The following is a 19414-nucleotide window of genomic DNA, read 5'->3' as shown; positions in this document are numbered from 1 at the left end:
GTGGCTTGCACATAGTAGGTACTCAGGAAAGTGTTTGCTGGAATAAATGTGTGAATAAATAAGGGTGATATGCCCCAAATTCAACATTTGAGGGGGACAGATTTAATGGGGAACAAAGCAATCACTTGTTGACTCAATATTTGTTGAGGGCACACCAGGTGACACAAACTGTGTTACATTCATAAACAACATTTTACTTGGCATTGTTACTATCTCATTCAGCAGAGATGACTCTGGGTGCAACAAGACTCCAATTTCCTTATGTCCTTTTTCTCCTGTACCGCTGCTCTGAAGCATTGCTACAAAGCAGTATTCCAAAGGAAGAAAGAGGCACAGAGACTAAGAGGCAGAAGGTCTTGATTACCAGGAGGACACAGATGAAACCATTTTTTTTTTTCAGGATAACAAAGAGTAAATCCATGTCCTAAAGCAGTAGCAGTACATCTTTAATGGGCATCACTAGGGGAACTTATGAAAAAAGCAGAATTAAAAATGAGTATTCAGGGAGTTCCCATTGTGGCACAGTGGAAACAAATCTGACCAGCATCCATGAGGATGCAGGTTCGATCACTGACCTCACTCAGTGGGTTAAGGATCTGGTGTTTCCATGAGCTGTGGTGTAGTTTGCAGATGTGGCTTGAATCTGGCATTGCTGTGGCTGTGGTATAGGGCATCGGCTATTGCTCTGATTGGACCCCTAGCCTGGGAACCTCCATATGTCACTAAAAAGCACACACACACACACACAAAAAAAAAAAAAAAAGAGAGAGAGAGAGAGGGACAGAGTATTCTGTAGGTTTGAGGTAGTGGTAAGACCTTTACGTCCTTCTCATGGTGACTCTGATACTGGTAGCCCACAGGACCACACTAAAAAATGTTCCTTGTTTGGGGAAGTTTGTAGGAAAAGAATCCTTTCATTCTTATATCTATTCTACAAATATTTATTGATTTTTGACTATTGAGCACCAGAGAGATAATGAATGGAAAAGGAAAAAGTGAAAACCTGCAAACAGTAGTCTTTCAGGGCTCATCACAGAATTCACAGCTTCATTAATGCACTGCCATTGTTTTTCGAAGCAAAGCAAGCATAGTAGAAGCCATAATTTATTTCTACCTGACTGTAGAATGTGCAAACAATGCATTTCAGCTTTAGCAATCTGCACAACTTTTCTATCAATTGTCACTCACTGGTGTCCTCTCAATTGTAATTTTCTTCTGTGATTTAATATAATCATGGAAGTACATGTGTGCAGAAGCCAAAGGCAATGTTGGCATAAGCACATCAATCGTTTAATAGGATGAACCTTTTGGCAAATAACTGATATCACACACACATGCAAACACACTAGAAATCTGCAAAAGAGTTCTTTAGACTCATCAAGACGTTTCAGGTTTAACGTGGTGGGAAAGTGATGGAGGACTAGTTAAAATACAATGATTTAGAAGGGAAAGAATTATAACATTCTATAGTTAGAAATCACATCATGAAATAATTACAGCTCATGTGTACACCACTGTTGGTGAAAGCCTCCACAGATCTATCTGATAACACATTGATATATCACAGCCAGAACTGGGGATCAATCTTAGCTCTTTAAGATCTCCATCCTATCTGTTTTGGAATTCTTTAATTGGTATCTACTTCATTCTGCACAAGACTTGGCGATAGGGACCAATCCCCTTCTTTAATGAGCCAAACTGGAAGGTGGAACTTCTGCAGAACCCAAAAGACGGAGCCTGTGAGATGTGATACATGCTTAGATTCCAAGTTCCAACTGGTTGGGTTTGGGTGGAATGAGCTGCATCCAATGTGAGAAAGGAGGTGCATGTCACCCAGGATAGGAGGAAGTCCTTAATTTCTCCTCTGAAATATCCCCTTCCCACTACCAGTCATTCGGTATGATGTAGGTATTAGGAATGCAGCCTGTAGGGTCAGGCAAATCTCCATTCATATCCTGCCTCCATCACATGTAGGATCTGAAGCAGGTCCCTGGCCTCTCTGAAGCTAAATTTCCATTTACAAGGTAAGGAAGTGGAAACCACTACTGCAGGTGAGTTGCTGAAATGATCAAATGAGATCATGGATGCAGAACTTGGCATACAGTGTCTCTTAATACATGGGGACTGAAGTCAGAATTACCAGAAGATTGTAGAGAGGCTGTCCTATGCACTAGAAACAGAGCCTCGTGACAGAGCTGAAGAAATGTGAGCCAGGAACAGACCTTTCCCTGGTGGGGCTCACCGTCCAGGTGAAGATACGTGTGCACACAAACAACTGCAATGTAAGCTGTAACCCTCTTAGCTGTCAGAAGACAGGTCTGTTCAAAGCGGAAAGGACCAACCCACTTTGGGTTACTCAGATGTAGAATCAATGGCAGGGTGTCTTTGGCAAAAAGAGGAGGCCGTTCAAAGAGACAGGAACCAAGACAGAGAATGAGCAGATGACATGTGAATATGAGGGTGGGGAGGACACTGGGAGGATAAGAATAAAGCTTTCTGTGCTGGGACACAGAACCACCATATCTGGGAGAGGAAGATGATGACTTGGGCTTTGGACAAGGCGAAGGTGGAGGTCTAGGAGCTGTCATGTAAGGGTATTTCCGAGGCAAGGCAACTGGAGACCAGGAGAGCTGAGCTGGCGAGAGGGATCCGGGAGTCAGCACAGCATGGAAAGCAGCAGAGGCCAAGGGAACCCGTGAGAAAGCAAACAGAGTGTGAGAATGATGAGAGAAGCCGATGCATCGGAGAGACAGGAGTGGGGCCCATCATTCAGGAAGATGTAATGATGGGTCTCCCTTTTGTCTTCTGGGACATCACTACCAGCTTTAAGGAGCACTTTTTTAGAGAATAAGAGGGTTGTTTTACTTTAATGGTTTTTGTCCTAGTCACACTTGAAGTCAAAACTGCTTTAAAAACCTTTCTTTAAATCTCTCTCCCCCCGCCCCCTCCCTCTTCCCTTCTCTCTCAGTATATGCCTTTTAAAGCAAGTCTATATACATGCTATATACGTATGCATATATACAAACATACTTTATCTTAAAGCTGGTGTCACCCTAAAACGGTAAATAGCATTCTCAAAGTATTTTTCAAATAGTTAATAAGGAAGAGATTCGATGATGAGAAATCCACTGTATTACTCAAGGCCCAACCCCACTGTCCCCTCCCTCATGAAGATGTCCCTAACTGACCAAGTCCACCCCCCTCTCTCCAGCGATGGCTCGGTCATGAGCTACTTGAGGAGAGAGGTAGTTTCATGCTTGTTGGCCTCCCCCAGTGCAGGTGGAATGTTGGCCATAGAGCTGGCCCATGGCGGGTATGGGTTGTATTGCCTGAGCTGCCAATTGCCTTATATCAAGGATATTAATTCCAAGCATTTCTAGGAAGCCTTGAACTCACCAAGCTCCAAGGCAGAGCAAAACCACTGGAAAAAAAAAAAGGTTGAGGCAAAGGTCATGGAAGCCCCAGTTTGCAAGAGGAAAGCCAGCTTAGCCCTGAGCTGTGTGTCTGGTGAACACAAGCAGGCACTGTGCACAGCCCTGGAATAGTCCATGCCAGCCGCACACAAGGGCCCCACAGAAAGCAAGTGCTCCTCTAAGGGCCTGTCATGTTTTCTAAGACATCCTCATTACATGCTGCTGCTTCTAGTGACGCCACTGAGTGACCTCCGAGATGAAAAGAAACCTCCTCCGAGCCCCCGATTAACAGCTCCCCTCTTCCTTCGGCAGACCTTCCACTCTGCTGACCTGCTGTAGCGGCGTGTGCTGCTGGGGAGTGGCTTTAAGGATAACATGATTGATATTTACTTGCTCCACTGGCTTCCTCTTTCTTTGAGATAGAAGCACAAGGAGTTATTTCTGCAGCACTGGATCCCCTGAGTGCTGAGAGAATAGACCAACTACAGGAAGCATTTGTACATTCTAAGCTCAACTCGGCAGCAATTCCCTGAGCTGCCTTTTTGGGAAATTGCTGTATTTCAATAGGAATGTGAAGGAGGACACACAAAATATTAAAAGGGCATTTTCTGTAGGTGGAAATGGAGTTTATCAAGGGCAGTATTCTTTTTTGCAATGTTATCCCCTGAACTGCAGCAGCCTCCCTCTAAACGGGCTCCTTGGCAAATGAGCTAGGTCCAAAGGCAGCACAGAGAATACACAGGTGTGAGCCAAGCCTGACCCAAGACTGGTTAACTCCACCCAGCGAGAATGATTTTACAGCTCCAAGAGTGATCCGCAGACTGTGTGACCTCGAAAGGTTGGAAAATAACCCCGAAATGCAACAACGGAAGACAGAAAGGCTCACGTTCTCCATCTACTACGATGGATAAGCAAAAAGTAACCTGCATTTTGGCTTTGCATTTGCAAGAGGAAAGAGAGAAGCCAGAATTTGAAGAATGAGTAAGAGAAGGTAGAGGATACAGGAAAGCATTACAGGAAAGAAAAATGTTTGCTCCAAGTCCCAGATGTATAAAGGAACCAGGGTAGACATGGAGATGTGAGCCACTTAGGATGGTGAGCTGCAGGGTATACCAGAGCGGAGAAAGGAGGTAACAACCAGGGATAGTTAACTAGAATCCAGTGCTTTCCTTAAGCATCGCAAGGTACACAAAGTCCCCCCTCCACCCTTTGCTGCATCCACACTAGAATCTAAGTTCCATGAATTCAGACATTTCTTTTGTCTCTCTCATTCACTGATGGCTTCCAAGCATTAAGAATAGTGTCTGGCACATAGCAGGCATTGAATAAATATTTGTGGAATGAATGAATAAAGCAAAATGTCACTTGGCACTTATGCGTACCACCTCAAGGAAAAACTGGGTGACTGTTCAATAGCAACGGCCTGCTGTTGTTATAACTAGTATTCATGGCAGGGAGTAGAGTATGACAACTCAATAAACAGTAGTTATTAAGTACAGTTAATTATGCAGGGTATCTCAATTTGAATACACACACACACATTTGCTTTTTAGGGTCGCACCCATGGCACATGGAAGTTCCCAGGCTAGGGGTCGAAATGGAGCTGCAGCTGCCAGCCTACACCACAGCTCCCCGCAACACCGGATCCCCAACCCACCGAGCAAGGCCAGGGATCCAACCCGCATCCTCATGGATACTAGTCGGATTTGTTTCTGCTGAGCCACCATGGGAACTCCCAAAATAAATTTTTTAAATGAAGGTACAATGACATGCAATCAAACAAGCAAATCTTGGATAATAGTTTGATGCCTTTTGACAAACGTGCAAGACACGGAACATTGCTGTAACTCTAGAGAAGCTCCCTGTGCCCCTCTCCCACTGACTGCCCTCTTCCACAAAAGCAACCGTCATTCTGATATCTAACCCCATGGACGAGTTTTGCCTCTCTCTCTATTTTGTTCCTGCTGCACCCGTGGGATGTGGAACTATCAGGCCAGGGATCAAACCCACAACCACAGCTGTAACCAGAGCCATAGCAGTAACACCAGATGCTTACCCCACTGAGCCATGAGGCAACTCCTAGTTTTGCCTCTTCTTCTTCTTCTTCGTTTTTTTTTTTTTTTTTCCATTATAGCTCAACTTCATATAAATGGACTCACACAGTATGATCTTCTAGGTTTGGCTTCTTTCGTTCTACGTAACGTTTTCGCAATCCATCCCCATTGTGGCAGGGGTTAGTCGTTCGTTCGTTGTTAAATGTGTAGAATCCATTTTATGAACACACCGTACTGTGTTTACCCACATCCTTGTTGATGAAACTGTGAGTTCTTTCTGATGTTTGGCTACTCTGAATGTTTTATGCGAATATCACTTTGGGGTATATGTTTACATTTCTTTGTAGTAAATACCTAGGAGTGGAATTGCTGGATTGTAAGGTTGGTGTATGTTTAACTTTATAAGAACCACCAAACAAGTTTTCCACAGTGGCTGGAATTTTATACTCCCATCAACATGTAAGAGATTCATTTGCTCCATGTCCTTACCAATGCTGGGTATTATTGGTCCTTTTCATTTTAGCCATGCAGTGAGTGTGAAGTGACAGCTCACTGAAGTTTTTATTTTATCATCAATGTGAAGCATATCTTCACACACTTATTGGTCATTTGAGTAAATTTATTAATAAAATCTCTGAGTTAATTTCCTATTTTCATTGTGTTATTCTTTTTATTATTGATTTAAACAAGTTTTTATATATTTTGGATATGAGTCCTTTGATTGAAATATTTTTTAAAAAAACATTTTTTCTAAATCTGTGTCTACCTTTTTCATTTTTTAACAGTGTCTATACATGGACAGAAGATTTAAATTTTAATGGAATTCAGTTTACTACTTTTATTGTATGCTTTCTCAGATCTCAAAAATATCCTATCTTTCCTTTTTTTTTTTTTAATGGCCATATCCACAGCATATGGAAGTTCCCAGACCAGAGATTGAATCTGGCTAAGCCTGATGCCGCCCTGAGGCCTATGCTGCAGCTGCAACAATATGGGATCTTTAAGCCACTGCACCGGGCCAGGGATCAAACCCACACCTCCGCAGTGACCCAAGGTGCTATAGTGGATTCTTTTTTTTTTTTCTTTTAAAGTATAGTTGATTTACAGTGTTGTGTGCAGTTGGATTCTTAACCCACTGCATCATAGCAGGAATTCCCTCCTATATATTTTTATAGAAACTTTATAATTTTAACTTTTACATTTAAGTCTGAAATGTATTTTAAGTTGTTCTTGTGTATAGTGCGAGCTATGGGTCAAGGCTTTTTTTCTGTAAGGATACCTAGTTGATCTACAATATTCATTAAAAAGGTTATCCTTTCTCCCATTTTTATGCTTATTCACCAAAAATCATTTGACTATATACTTGTGAAACCTATTTTCATTATTTTGTCATTATACGAGATGCTACTTAGAGGGTTTTCATATATAGCTTTTATCAGATTGAGAAATTGACCTTGTTTATCAAAAATGGACATATCGGAGTTCCCGTTGTGGCACAGCAGAAACAAATCTGACTGGGAACCATGAGGTTGCAGGTCTGATCCCTGGCCTTGCTCAGTGGGTTAAGGATTCGGTGCTGCTATGAGCTGTGTGTAGGTCACAGACATGGCTCGGATATGATGTTGCTATGGCTGTGGTGTGGGCCAGCAACTGTAGCTCCAATCAGACCCCTAGCCTGGGTACCTCTGTATGCTGTGGGTTCAGCCCTAAAAAAAAAAAAAAGGGATATTTCATTTTGTCAAATGCTCTTTCTGCATCTAGTGAGATGACTAATTTTCTCCTTCTATGTCAATATGGTAAATTCCATCAATTTATTTTTTAAATGTTAAACCAGTCTTGCATTCCTGGAATAAATCTCACTTATCCATGATGTAGTATCCTTTTCCAGTATGTTACCCAACTACGATTAGGAATATATTGAAAATATCTATGTAAATTGGTATTATTTCTTTTCAAAACATTTGAAAGAATTCACAGTGAAGCCATCTACGCTTGAAGTTTTTCTTGTTTTTGAAATGGGAAGGTTTTTGAGTTATGAATTCAGTTTCTCAACCAAATGTACAGTTATTCAGATTGTCTATTTCCTTTTCTGTCTGTTTTGGAAAACTGGGATTCTTCAAGAAATGTGCCCATTTTATCCACATCATCAATTTTGCTGGCATACATTTTTCATAATTTTTAAAATCATTTTAACATCTGTAGAGTCTGAAATATCTGTGGTGACATCTCCTCTTGCATTTTTAGGACTGATTATTAGTATTTGTGTTTTCTTTCTTTTGTGTGATCAGTCTTACTAGGAATTAGGAATTTTATTAATCTTTTCAAAAAGAACTAGCTTTGGCTTTGTTGATTTTCTCTATATTTTGTGTTCTACTTTGTTGATTTTTACTCTCTTTTATATTTATTATTTTCTTCCTCAGCTTTATTTGGGTTTACTCTGCTCTATTTTCCCTCGCTTCTTAATGTCGAAGCTTAAATCATTTACTTTACACTTTCCTGTTTTTAAATTAAAAGCATTGAAAGCTATGGATTTCGCTCAGCACGCCACCAACTTTACTCTTCAAATTTTGATATATTTTGTTTTCATCGTCATTCCATTCAAAATATTTCCTAAAGCCTTTCTGATTCCTTCTTTGACCCCCAGGTTATTTAGAAGCGTGTTACCTAATTTTCAAATATCTGGCAATTTTAGATATATATGCTTGTCATTAATCTTTATTGTAATGCTGTTACGGTCAAAGAATGCATTGGGTATATTTCAATCCTTTTAAATATACTGAGACTTTATGCTCCAGGATATAGACTACTTTGGTGAATTTTTCAAGTGCCCTTGAAGGAATGTATATTTTCTGGCTGTTGGATGTAATAGGAAAAAATCTCTGAAGAATCCTCTTCACCCCTCTCCTATAGGCATCTGTCATTGACCCCCTGCCCCAAAGTCAAAGCTTCTGATTACACAGTATTTCCTACGGGTCCTAGTGAATTATAATATGACTCCCACACTATATCCCGTACCTTTCTACCCCCATGTCTCTCAGGCCTCCGTGTGATGCACAAAGTGAAGATAAATCTCAAGTTGCCAAAGTGGTTTAGAGACCAGGCATTACTTGCCAAAAAAGACAACGATCTAGACTTTTTCCTTTTCAGTCTCTTTTAGTCCACTCTCTATGTGATGCTGTGATGAGGAATCTGAGAGCTGAATTACAGAGGGTGGGGTGGGGCTGGGGGGTGTCCCGGGATTGCCTGGGATCATCTACAAACTCCCTGTGAACTCTTTCCTCTCTGACTCAGGACATGGCTTGTGGGGTACATGAGATGAGACTTTCCTGCATGCTAATTTTAAATATTTTTGAATGGTTAACATAAATGTCCTGGAAAGGGCACTGCATAGGAAATATAACCTCCCTCTCCAATCTCTGATGTGCAGAAGTGATACGTTTACGTTTTGGAAATGAGTTGATTCAAAGCAGAAGACTAAGTACATGAAAATATAGGGGGTTCATCCACGGGGCAAAACGTGTGACTGCGAGGTTTAGAGAAACTGGTGTGGTCATTGCCAGAGGGCCAACACCTGCTACTGCAATGATGTGGACTGAACTTCATCTTAAGGCTTCCAAGGATGCTTCCTACTCAGATTTGCGAACCCAGCACAGAAAACAGCACACAACTGCCACAGTTCACCCAGGGAAAGCAAGCCAGTGGCACCAGACAATGCCCGTCTGCCTTGTTCCAAGAAGAGCCATGGGATGGACTCTGGAGCAGCTTAGTCGCAAATGCTTTAGGACAAGGAGGAGTCTGAGCCCCTTGTTGCCCACGCTGTCCTCCCTCCCCTACATCAGGCGCCCGAAGGATGCTTACCTTCTCCCATTCTCGGTCCTTGTTCAGCACGATCACCACCAGCCTGGGGTGCACCTGATAGCCTTCCTCAGTGAAGGACAAGTCTTTGCCATCCCATGTCACGTTGACCATAAATCTAGAGAGAGGGAGAGAGAGAGACAAACTTCAGGGAAGAATGCAAGAGGTTTCAAAGAAGCGAGTGGAGGCCACCATCAGTGTAACACTGAGAAAGTATAAACCCATCGCAGCCAGCAGCTGCTATCTGTGGAATTACCTATCAGCACCTATCTGCAAATTTCCATGATCACTCCCAGAATCCCCCCAATCCTGCATAGGTATAACGGATTCTAATTAGCACATAGGATGGGATATTTTTCTCCTGTCAGGCTACAGACCTTTGTTCAAATGATATTCTTACAGGAAGATCTGACAGCATGTTTTTTTGTTTTGGTTTTTAGGGCCGCACCTGCAGCATATGTAAGTTTCTGGGAAAGGGGTTGAATCAGAGCTACAGCTGCCAGCCTATGCCACAGCCATGGCAACGTCAGATCTGAGCCACATCTTCAATCTTTGCTGCAGCTTGCAGCAACACTGGATACTTAACCCACTGAGCAAATCCAGGGATCAAACCCTCACCCTCATGGATATTAGTTGGGTTCCTACCCTGCTGAGCCACAATGGGAACTCCTTGAAAGCATGTTTCAACAAGCTTCCCTAAAGGAAACTGCTTGCTCATAAGCCACATGGTGCATGATGTCAAAGAAATGACATCCTATTCATTCAGTATTCATTCAACTAATACCTGTTAAATATTTACTATATTCCAGGATTCAGCTAGTTGGTTGGGAATGAGTAAGGAAACAAATGTGGTCCCTGCCCTCCTGAAGCTTATAGTCTAAAGAAGAGGACAGATATTAATTGATTAATTACAGACCCATGACAAGAACTGCAATAAAGAGGGGGCTATGCTACAGGCAAAGCTTCTATAAGGAAGTGCAGCTTGACCCGAAGGATGAGTCAGTGTCAACTAGGTAGGAAAAGCTATATACACATTCCAGGCAGAGGGGACAGCATATGCAAAGGCCCTGTGGTAGTACTTATGAAGGACTGAATGCAAACCCGTGAGGCCAAAGCAAAGAGAGATGAGGGGATGTAGGGTGTGGTGTGGGAGGGGAGGTGAACAGGGCAGACAGTGCAAAGCTTTTCAGTCCATGTTAAGGAGTTTTGTCTTTGTTTTAAAACAATGAGAACACACTGAAGTGTTAATCAAGGAGGTGATATAATCAGACTTTTCTTATATAATACGACTTGAAGGGTGTGTCGAGAAAAGGTTTGCCAGGAACCATGGTGCATAGAGGGGGCTGGTTATAGTGCTCTTATTAGAAAGTGAAAGATGCTGTTGGCTTTGGCTCCACGGTGGCCTCAGAAGAGAAGAAGAAGGAAGAGCAGGGACAGCAACATATAGAAGAAATATTTAGCAGGTATTTAGTGATGGGTTAGATGTGAGGGTGGGAGAGAAAGGGGCATGAAGGATGGCTCCTCAGTATCTGCCTTACATAACATCTGCGTAGTTCTCTTCATCACAGGTGACATCTGTCTGTATGTCTTACAATACTCTTATCTCCACCACCCCTCATAACCACCTTGCTTGTAGTCAGGCTCCATTCAGATGCAGAGCAAGACAGAGCTCATCTCCCAGGATTTGGGAGGGAAGGTTCTCAGGGGTTCACGTCTCCTTGCAGCTTGAGAAAAATGTGATGTTGTGAAGGACATCCGAGTAGACACACCATTCAGCAGACGCGCAATAAATACCGGCTGGTGGTTAGAAGCATTCAAAGACTTCCCAAGAAGGACAGGGTATTTCAAATCCATAGCATTGTCTTGCCCTATATTCCATTAACAACCCAAGTAGCTAAAGAAGTAGAATACGAAAGAAGAGGACTAGACTACAGAAATAAGCCCCCAAAGAGAGATCGGCCTAACTGGTCATGCATCTGCGTGGCCACAGTGCAGGAGACCTGACTGTGTTCTAGTGCGGGAGAGAATCAAGTCTCCGAGGACAAGGTTAAGAAACTGGGGAAGGGCAAAAAACATTACTGTGTATCCCTTCGATGTACTATTGGAGTCCTTAAAATTGTGTTTTTGAAGATAAGTTAATGGCATGCAGATAATGCTTGCTATTTAATGTTAAACAAGCAGAAAAGAGGATAAAAACAGGGTTTGTCTGTGCATGGAAGAATTCCAGGTGCTTTCCATTTTCTTTTGTGCATCTTTGTATCCTCCAAATTTTCTGCAAATACTTTTTATTTTTAACAAAGATACTGTGCATTTAAAAACAAAATCAAACACGTCTATGCTAGAAGAAGCAAAGCGTCATCAAAATTCTATTCAGTGCATCTGAGACGTCACTGATCATTTCCGAGGAGGATAATTTACCGATTCAACAACTATTTTCGGAATGTCTATTATGTGTCAGGTCTTATGGCAAGTCCTATAAATACAGAACTAAAAATCACAGCGCCTGTCCCCCTCTTATATGACGTTCTTACAATTCAGTGACATAGACACCTAAACCGGGAGAGAAGCCTACTTGTGCCCTGATGCACAGTTAAGTATGAGAAATTGCGAGAATGCAACTCACCCAATGCGAGGTAGGGAGGGCTTCCAGGGGAATCTTCAAGCGTGAAGGGGTGGAGGAGAGGTGGAGAAAGGCATTCGGAACCAAGGAGTCCTCTAGAGTAACAAAGAGTCAGGAAAGGAAGTAGGAAAGTGCTTCGTATGGCCCATGGACAGTGGGATTTATCTGGAGAAGATCCCTGAAGCCATATCATCAGGGACCTAAAGTGTCCGAATTTTGTTCAAAAGGCCACAAGAATCAAGAAAGGTTTCACACAGAGGAGTGACTCACTGCTTAGAGGAAACTGCAAAGCCAAGGGCACAGACCCATGAAGCATCGTGGTGGAACACTGCCCGCAGAACTTCACCATAAGACCTGCAGACAAAGTCCACCAATGGACTTTACCTGGGCTGGCGGAAAACATGTAAGCAAGTCACTCAGTACCTGCAGTCCCAAACTCACAGTGAAGCCAGCTGATTCACTAAGGGGTTTTTTTTGTGTGTGTTTTTATTGACGCCAATAAGCTCTCAAGCTGAGTGTCGATTGTATAATAACTAGAGGTGACCACAGTTCAGGCTGGGTCTATCTAATGCCCCAGATGTGAAAAATTTAGTCCATGATTAAGAGGTCTGGAATTATGCCGATTGCTATGTGCTTGGAAAAGGCAGACCAGAGGACAAACTGTTGGGTCAGACTTAAATGCCTGGCTCTGGGGAGAGCCCTTCACAGGGTTATGGTGTATAAACTGATGTCACCGTCACCATTTTAATCAAGGAGTTAGGACATCCTGTTGGGCACCCAGTCTTCCTTCAATGTGCCAGTTGCATCTACTTAAATCTCCTTCTTCCTTAATTCCCCATCTGTTTGCTGCATTCATTCCCTTTTCTCCCATTCTGTAGGGAAAGCACATGCAGCAGCAGAGAGCGTCTTTAGATGCAATCTCTCTTCTTCAGATTCTATGGAAACAACCACGTGGAAATTCTCCCACTCCAGATTCTTCTGTGTTCCCTTAAGATTCAATATTCTGGACTAATGGCTCAATGTACTCAATGTTAATATTGTCTTTTTCTCTCCCTCTTTTTTTCTATTAAGAGTCTTCAGTCCCTCAGAGAGGAGGGGACCCCCCTAATGGGATTTTTTTGCTGAACAGTAATTTCATTATGAAGCTGGCAGGGAACAAGTACCTAATGCCTTCAATTTCCCCATGCAATTTCTAGGAAGGACAATCCATATTTCTGCAGGCTTTCTTCCCCTTAAACTTGCTCCAGAGCAAAATTCTTTTCCTAGGGAACAACCATTCTATACCCCACTGTTTGGTCCCCATTAACACCTGCTGGGCGCTTGTATTAAAGAGCAAAAATCTTATCACTGTTTTGTGTATGTCTCAGAAATTGATTACAAACATTTAGTGGCCAGATAAAATATGAGAAGTTCTGGTTGCTGCTAAGCTTTGAATTACATCTTTGATATTTCTATCAGGAGCAATAAACACATGAAAAACATGCTGGCAAAACGTGGATGTGGCAAAGCTTTGATGGTTTGCAGAGGGGCCGCTGCTGTGTTGTTATTGTCCGTTGATAGTAAAGTGGCACGTCATTATATTTTTTAAATCTGTGACATACATTATACAAAAATATGTAAATTACGTGATGCCCATGCATGTAAGTTTCCTTTGGTATCTACAATCTCAGGTGTATGGAGTTGAAGTCCAGGTGAAAGAAACATTTCTCTCCCACTTGCATCTTGTGTCCTATGATTGGCTGGTGTGGCATGGAGAACAGGTGGATTGTTTTTCTTATATTATGACTACAGAGAAATTGGGCCAGAATTATCATGTTCTTTCTAAATCTGCACTGATTTGGCAGCCACCAATTACAGGCAGCTATGGAGCAGCTGAAGTGCAGTTAGTCTGAATAGACATGGGCCATACGGGCACAACACACTGGATTTGGAAGACTTTGTATTAAAAAATAGTGCAAAAGATCTCATGAAAAACTATGTCTGGTCTCATGCAGAAGAATTTGGGACATTTGGGGTGCAATAAAACATATTATTAAAATTAATTTCACCTGCTTCCTTTGATTTGTTCAGTGTGCTGCCAGATAATCTGAGATGCCGTGGCTCACATTATATTTCTATGGGACAGCTGTTCTGGACCATCTTTAGGGTTTTGTTTTGTTTTGTTTAACCAGGAGGTGGACAGCATGCACCATGAAGGCAGGGACCTCTTCTCCTTTGCTTCGAATGGTATTTCTAGTGCCAAACAGAGTCTAGCACAGAGCTGCTGCTGAAATAAATAGGTGCAGAATGAATAAAAGCACGAATTGCTATTTCTACGCTGTTGGGATCAAAGCCTGTCTCTGCTGCTCCCCAGCTGTGCTACTTACAGCCCTTGGAGAATTAGCTCTGAGCTTCCATTTCCTTCTTTGTAAAAATGGATCGGGTTAAAGCGTATGAACTAGCCATGGCGGTTTCATGCAGTTTAACCTAACAGATCCCTAACCTCCAGTTTTGTGAGTGGGATTAGCAAAAGTACATATAAAATGTCCAGCCCAAAGCTTGGTACACGACTGTTGCCTAATATACAGTAGTTGGCATTTACATAAAATTTCCATGCATTTTTTAAAACTATCTTTCCACCCTGTCATATTTCTAACACCCTACCCCCAAGGCAACCTTGTCTTTTTAAAGCCATGCTGACCACTGCTAGTCCATGTACTCATTGCCAGGGTCCTTCCTCCTCCTTTTTGTCAAAAGTCAACCATGTATGGGCTGTGTAGGCTCCTTTAACGATTACCTAAAATGTCTCATTCTTCCAGAGTTCTATTTTCTCTCTCTTGCCCCGTAAGTCTCCTTTAACTTCCCAAATCTGATTATTTGCAATGTTCTCCAGACATATTTATTATTCACTATTTCCCTTCAGACCTTAATTCCCTTCCTGCTTCATAAATGCGTCCCATAACCCACTCCGTGTGTCTCAATTTTCAGTTAATTTTCCATCTGCTTTGCCATTTCCCACATTCCCTGGGCCTTTCTCCGAATCACACTATCCCTTAAATGCCTCCTTGAACTGCTTTGGGTGTCATTCTATTTTTCATTTGTCATTTAATTTATGTGTTTTTGAAAATGGAGTCACTGTTTTCTTTAACCCTTTTCAGCTCTCAAGACACTCTCATTTTTACACAATTTTTTGGCTCTTGTTCTCTTTCTCTGGGTGATTTGAAATCCCTTTCCCTTTGATGTCTGTCGTAGCTCCCTTTCTTCCTCTGTTAACCATTCCCTAGTGGCCATCCAGCCTCTCTTTAGAGTGAACTCACAGTGCTTTTACCATTTTCAATTCCCACTCCTTCACCACACCCCTTCCCCCAAATATACCCTTGTGCTGTTTCTTTTCAGCAGGTCTCTTAACAAGTGTACTTTCCTCTTGGCCTTGGTGCTCAATTTCATGTACTCACTAATGCTTTCCCATTTCCCCTGAACAATTACCAAAGGTGTGACTGCAGAGCCCAGACTTAAATGTCAGGACAGAAATGTAGTAACTCCAACACACAGACCTGCATAATCCCGGTCAGCGTCATTCAAAATGGGCTCAGAAATGACAGCATAATGAAAACGTAAAAATCTCCCCAAACCAAAAACAAACAAAACAACAACAACAAGAACAAAACAAAACACCCCGGGTTTAAAAAAAAGAGGGCAATATTTACTCTTTCTCAAATTCTAGTGTGGCCAATCAAAACATAATAATATTAGTTGTCTTGGCTAAGCAATACTGAATTAAAAAATATACAGCAGGAATGCTAAGTTTCACAAAGACAGCGCTTTCTTTTGATCCCTGAGACTCTAAATACCTAAAAAAGTATCTTGCAGTAAGAGCTTAAAAGCATTTGTGGAATAAATGAGCAAATGAATGAGCAGGCAAAGGCTGCTGGGATCTTGTTCATTCAACATTTATATCCTGTGCAACAACTTTAGAGGGGCAATTCTGCAAGACAACTCTTTGGTTTAGGAATCAGATAGCCTGGGTTAGAAGGCAGTTCAGGGGTTTCCGATCCCAGGTAAGTCTCCTAAACTCTCAGAGCATCCATTTCCTCTTCTGTAAAAATGAGGTTATAATAGCCACATCCCTGTGTAATTATAGGGATTACATCAGATGCAATTAAATGAGAGAAGGTATGTAATGTGACCAGCGGAGTGTTTGGCACATAATGGTGTCTGGTAAATTATGACAGCGGGGGTAGCAGTAGTTGTCATGGTTTCACACAATTATCTTTTCTCCTTCTAAAATTTGAAATTAAAGAGCTTTCTCTTAGATGCTGAAGGATCATTTTGGCTACTCATTCCAGTTTCCCAAGGAAGGCAATGAACCCCCTAGGTCCCTATCCCAAGTACCCCTGGATCAGGCTATGGTACAAGGGGGGTGACCCAGGTGCCAGCCTGGCCTTCACATCTCTTGGGCTTCCTGTCACTGCTTGGTGAGCACACCTGAGCCAAAGGTAACTTTTTGAGGACATGCCACCCACACTGTCTTTTGTAATACAACTCTTTTTTTTTGGTCTTTTTTGGGGCCTTTTTCTCGGGCTGCTCCCCAGGCATATGGATGTTCCCAGGCTAGGGGTCTAATCAGAGCTGTAGCCGCAGACCTACACCACATCCACAGCAACACGGGATCCAAGCGACGTCTGAGATCTACACCACAGTTCACGGCAAAGCTGGATCCTTAACCCACTGAGCAAGGCCAGGGATCGAACCCGAAACCTCATGGTTCCCAGGTGGATTTGTTAACCACTGAGCCATGACAGGAACTCTGCAACTTTTTTTTTTTTTTTTTTTTGGCCACCCTGAGGCATATGGAGTTGCTGGGCCAGGGATCAAATCCGAGCCACATCTGCAACCTAAGCCACAGCTGAGGCAATGCTGGATCCTTAACCCTCTGTGCCGGGCCAGGGATCGAACCTGCGTCCCAGTGCTCCCAAGACACCATCAATCCCGTTGTGCCACAGCAGGAACTCCTGTAATACAACTTCTAAGTGTAAAACTTGGACTAAATTATAGCAAAGATTTCTCTGTGGGCATGACCATGCTATCTGCCCCCATCAATGTGCCTGACCCACTGTGCCAAAGGTTTGCTGTAGAAACAGGACTTGTAGAGTGGGATCTAAGATGCATATCCTAATTTTACTTTATTGGAGTTATTGGAAGACTAAGTGTCCATTAATAAAGCAGTTCTCCGAATCTCTTGCTCTTTATATGTATGGTTCTTTCAGGAACCTGGTGGGGGATGTGGAGATTCTGAATAATATTTTCTAACCCTCTCAAAAGAGTACTAAATATATCCCCATTAACCTCTAATGGTTCTGTCTCATCTAACCACTTGGAACTGGCTGGCAAAGGGGTCAGTGTAAACATCCCTGGTAAAGAGCATCTATTCCAAGAGAGGCTGAAAAAGTAGGTAACATGACAAGCAGTTTCTACGAGCTCCCTGGACCACCTGCGTCTATGCCGCCAAGTTATTCAGGATCTCAAAGAGGCATATACACTTGATGGTGCTTCCTCACTTTCCCCAAACATGCAGAATGAGATGATGTGGATCAGTTCATAGTGCCATTTTCCCCCCACAATTCTGGATATGCCCCCATTCTGGGAACCTAGGTCCTATGAGAAGAGAGGATTTGTCTGTTTTGTTCTATGAGAAAAGGGGATTTGTCTGTTTTGTTCTTAGCTGTATCCCACTTCTAGAACCTGGAACAGTGTCTGGCAGAGAGAAGCACCTCAAGACATATTTACTGAGGAAAGGAAAGGTCTCAGGTCTCTGGTGCATGCTCTTGCCTTCTTACAATTAGCTCTGCTTTCTCCATCTGTCCACTGGGTGTGCACCTGTGCTCAGGGAGTCTCTGGGAACCCAATGAGGCAACTAGGGCACAGGAGAAAGATTGGGGGTGAAGCCAATGGGTCTCTAGGATTCCCGCTTCTATTTGAATCTTGAAGATATTGTACTTCCTACAAATTATTATTGGAAAAACTATTGCACTGCTTCTATGGGTCAATATGACAAGCTGTTAAAAAAAAAAAAAAAGAAAGAAAGAAATTTGTTACTCCACACTGCTGTCCCAGAAAAACCCTGGTGTTCAAGTCAGGAGACCTAAGATCTGGTCCCACTTCCCTAGATATGAGTAATAACAACCACTAAAAGAAAGGGACTAAAGTGAATTTAGCACCTAATATGTGTTAAGTGTTGTCCCACATACTTTCCATGTATTGCCTGAATTTTCACCCCAAAAACTAGTGCAGATTTTCTCATTTGACAAAGAAGGAATAAAGGTTCAGAGGCTTTTATGATACTACCAGAAGCTACACAGGGTGTCAGACACTTCTGGTTGTCCATCATTAGTCTCCTTTTCTGCCTTATTAATAGAAACCCTCATTTTCATCTGGGCATGTAGCCTTCTATAATAAAGTTTACATTTCCCAGCCTTCCCTATAGCTAGGGAAGGCCATGTGACTATTTTATGGCCAATTGGAAAAGAGTAGATAGATTATATATAGCTTATAGGAAGTACTTTAGAGGAAAGAGATGAGCACTGCTTTGCTCCTTCCTCCTGGCTGCAGTGTAGACATGACGGCTGGAGTAATAGCAACCATTTTGGACTATGACGTGGAAGTTACTGGCTAAGGGTAGCAGATCCATAAGGCAGAGGGAGCCTGGGTTCCTGACGCTATGGATCACCACACAAGTCCTGACCATCTCTGGGCTTCTTTTGTGGGAAAAATAATTCAATGTCTGCCTTGTTTAAGACACTTTTACATTTGGGCTTTATGTCACTTAAACACAAAATTAGGAGTTCCCATCATGGCACAGTGGTTAGCGAATCTGACTAGGAACCATGAGGCTGCGGGTTCAATCCCTGGCCTTGCTCAGTGGGTTAAGGATCCGGCATTGCCATGAGCTGTGGTGTGGGTCGCAGATGCGGCTTGGATCCCGAGTTGCTGTGGCTGTGGCGCAGGCTGGCAGCTACAGCTCCGATTAGACCCCTAGCCTGGGAACCTCCATATGCCATGGGAAGTGACCCTAGAAAAAGCAAAAAGACAAAAAAGAAAACAAAACACAACACCAAAAAACAAACTAACAAACAAAAATTAATCCTAGCTGGTTTAAGTGAAAGGGTGACTATTGGAACCAAAACTGATTCCAAAGCCTTTGCATTAAGCTGCACCAGTTCCCATTTATCTTCCCTGCACGATTCACCTTCTCTGGAAAATGTGAGTGTGGTACCACTTATTCCTTTGTTTCTTTCCAGCTCTGCAGTATTTAATTCTATCTCCTATTTCCCTTTCAGAACATAACATATTTGGTCTTACCCCCATCTCTTAATGCCTTCCCTCCTCCTCATCTTCAATTTAAACTCAATACTTTTTTAAAAAAACTTTTTGGAGGAAGGCTGGTTTCAAGTTCCATTTCTTCCCGGATCATTTTTCCTTTTCTTAGTTTATTT

General features: G+C 42.4%; 1 protein-coding gene across 4 annotated transcripts in view; it reads right to left on the bottom strand.

The window, feature by feature from the left end:
• Positions 1-19414, bottom strand: part of GRIN2A (glutamate ionotropic receptor NMDA type subunit 2A) — a 400022-nt gene that overhangs the window by 124353 nt on the left and 256255 nt on the right. For all 4 annotated transcript variants that reach the window (XR_002342428.1, XR_002342429.1, XM_021086652.1 and 1 more), the window contains one exon: positions 9326-9440. Coding sequence is in view for 2 of the 4 variants with exons in the window: in XM_021086652.1 (XP_020942311.1) it covers positions 9326-9440 (115 nt within the window). In the remaining 2 variants the exon portion in view is untranslated. The remainder of the gene's footprint in view (positions 1-9325; positions 9441-19414) is intronic.

Source organism: Sus scrofa, chromosome 3, assembly GCF_000003025.6.
Source record: "Sus scrofa isolate TJ Tabasco breed Duroc chromosome 3, Sscrofa11.1, whole genome shotgun sequence".
Lineage (NCBI taxonomy): Eukaryota > Metazoa > Chordata > Mammalia > Artiodactyla > Suidae > Sus > Sus scrofa.
Note: the sequence above shows the minus strand (reverse complement) of the source record. Positions and strands in the feature narration are given on the sequence as shown.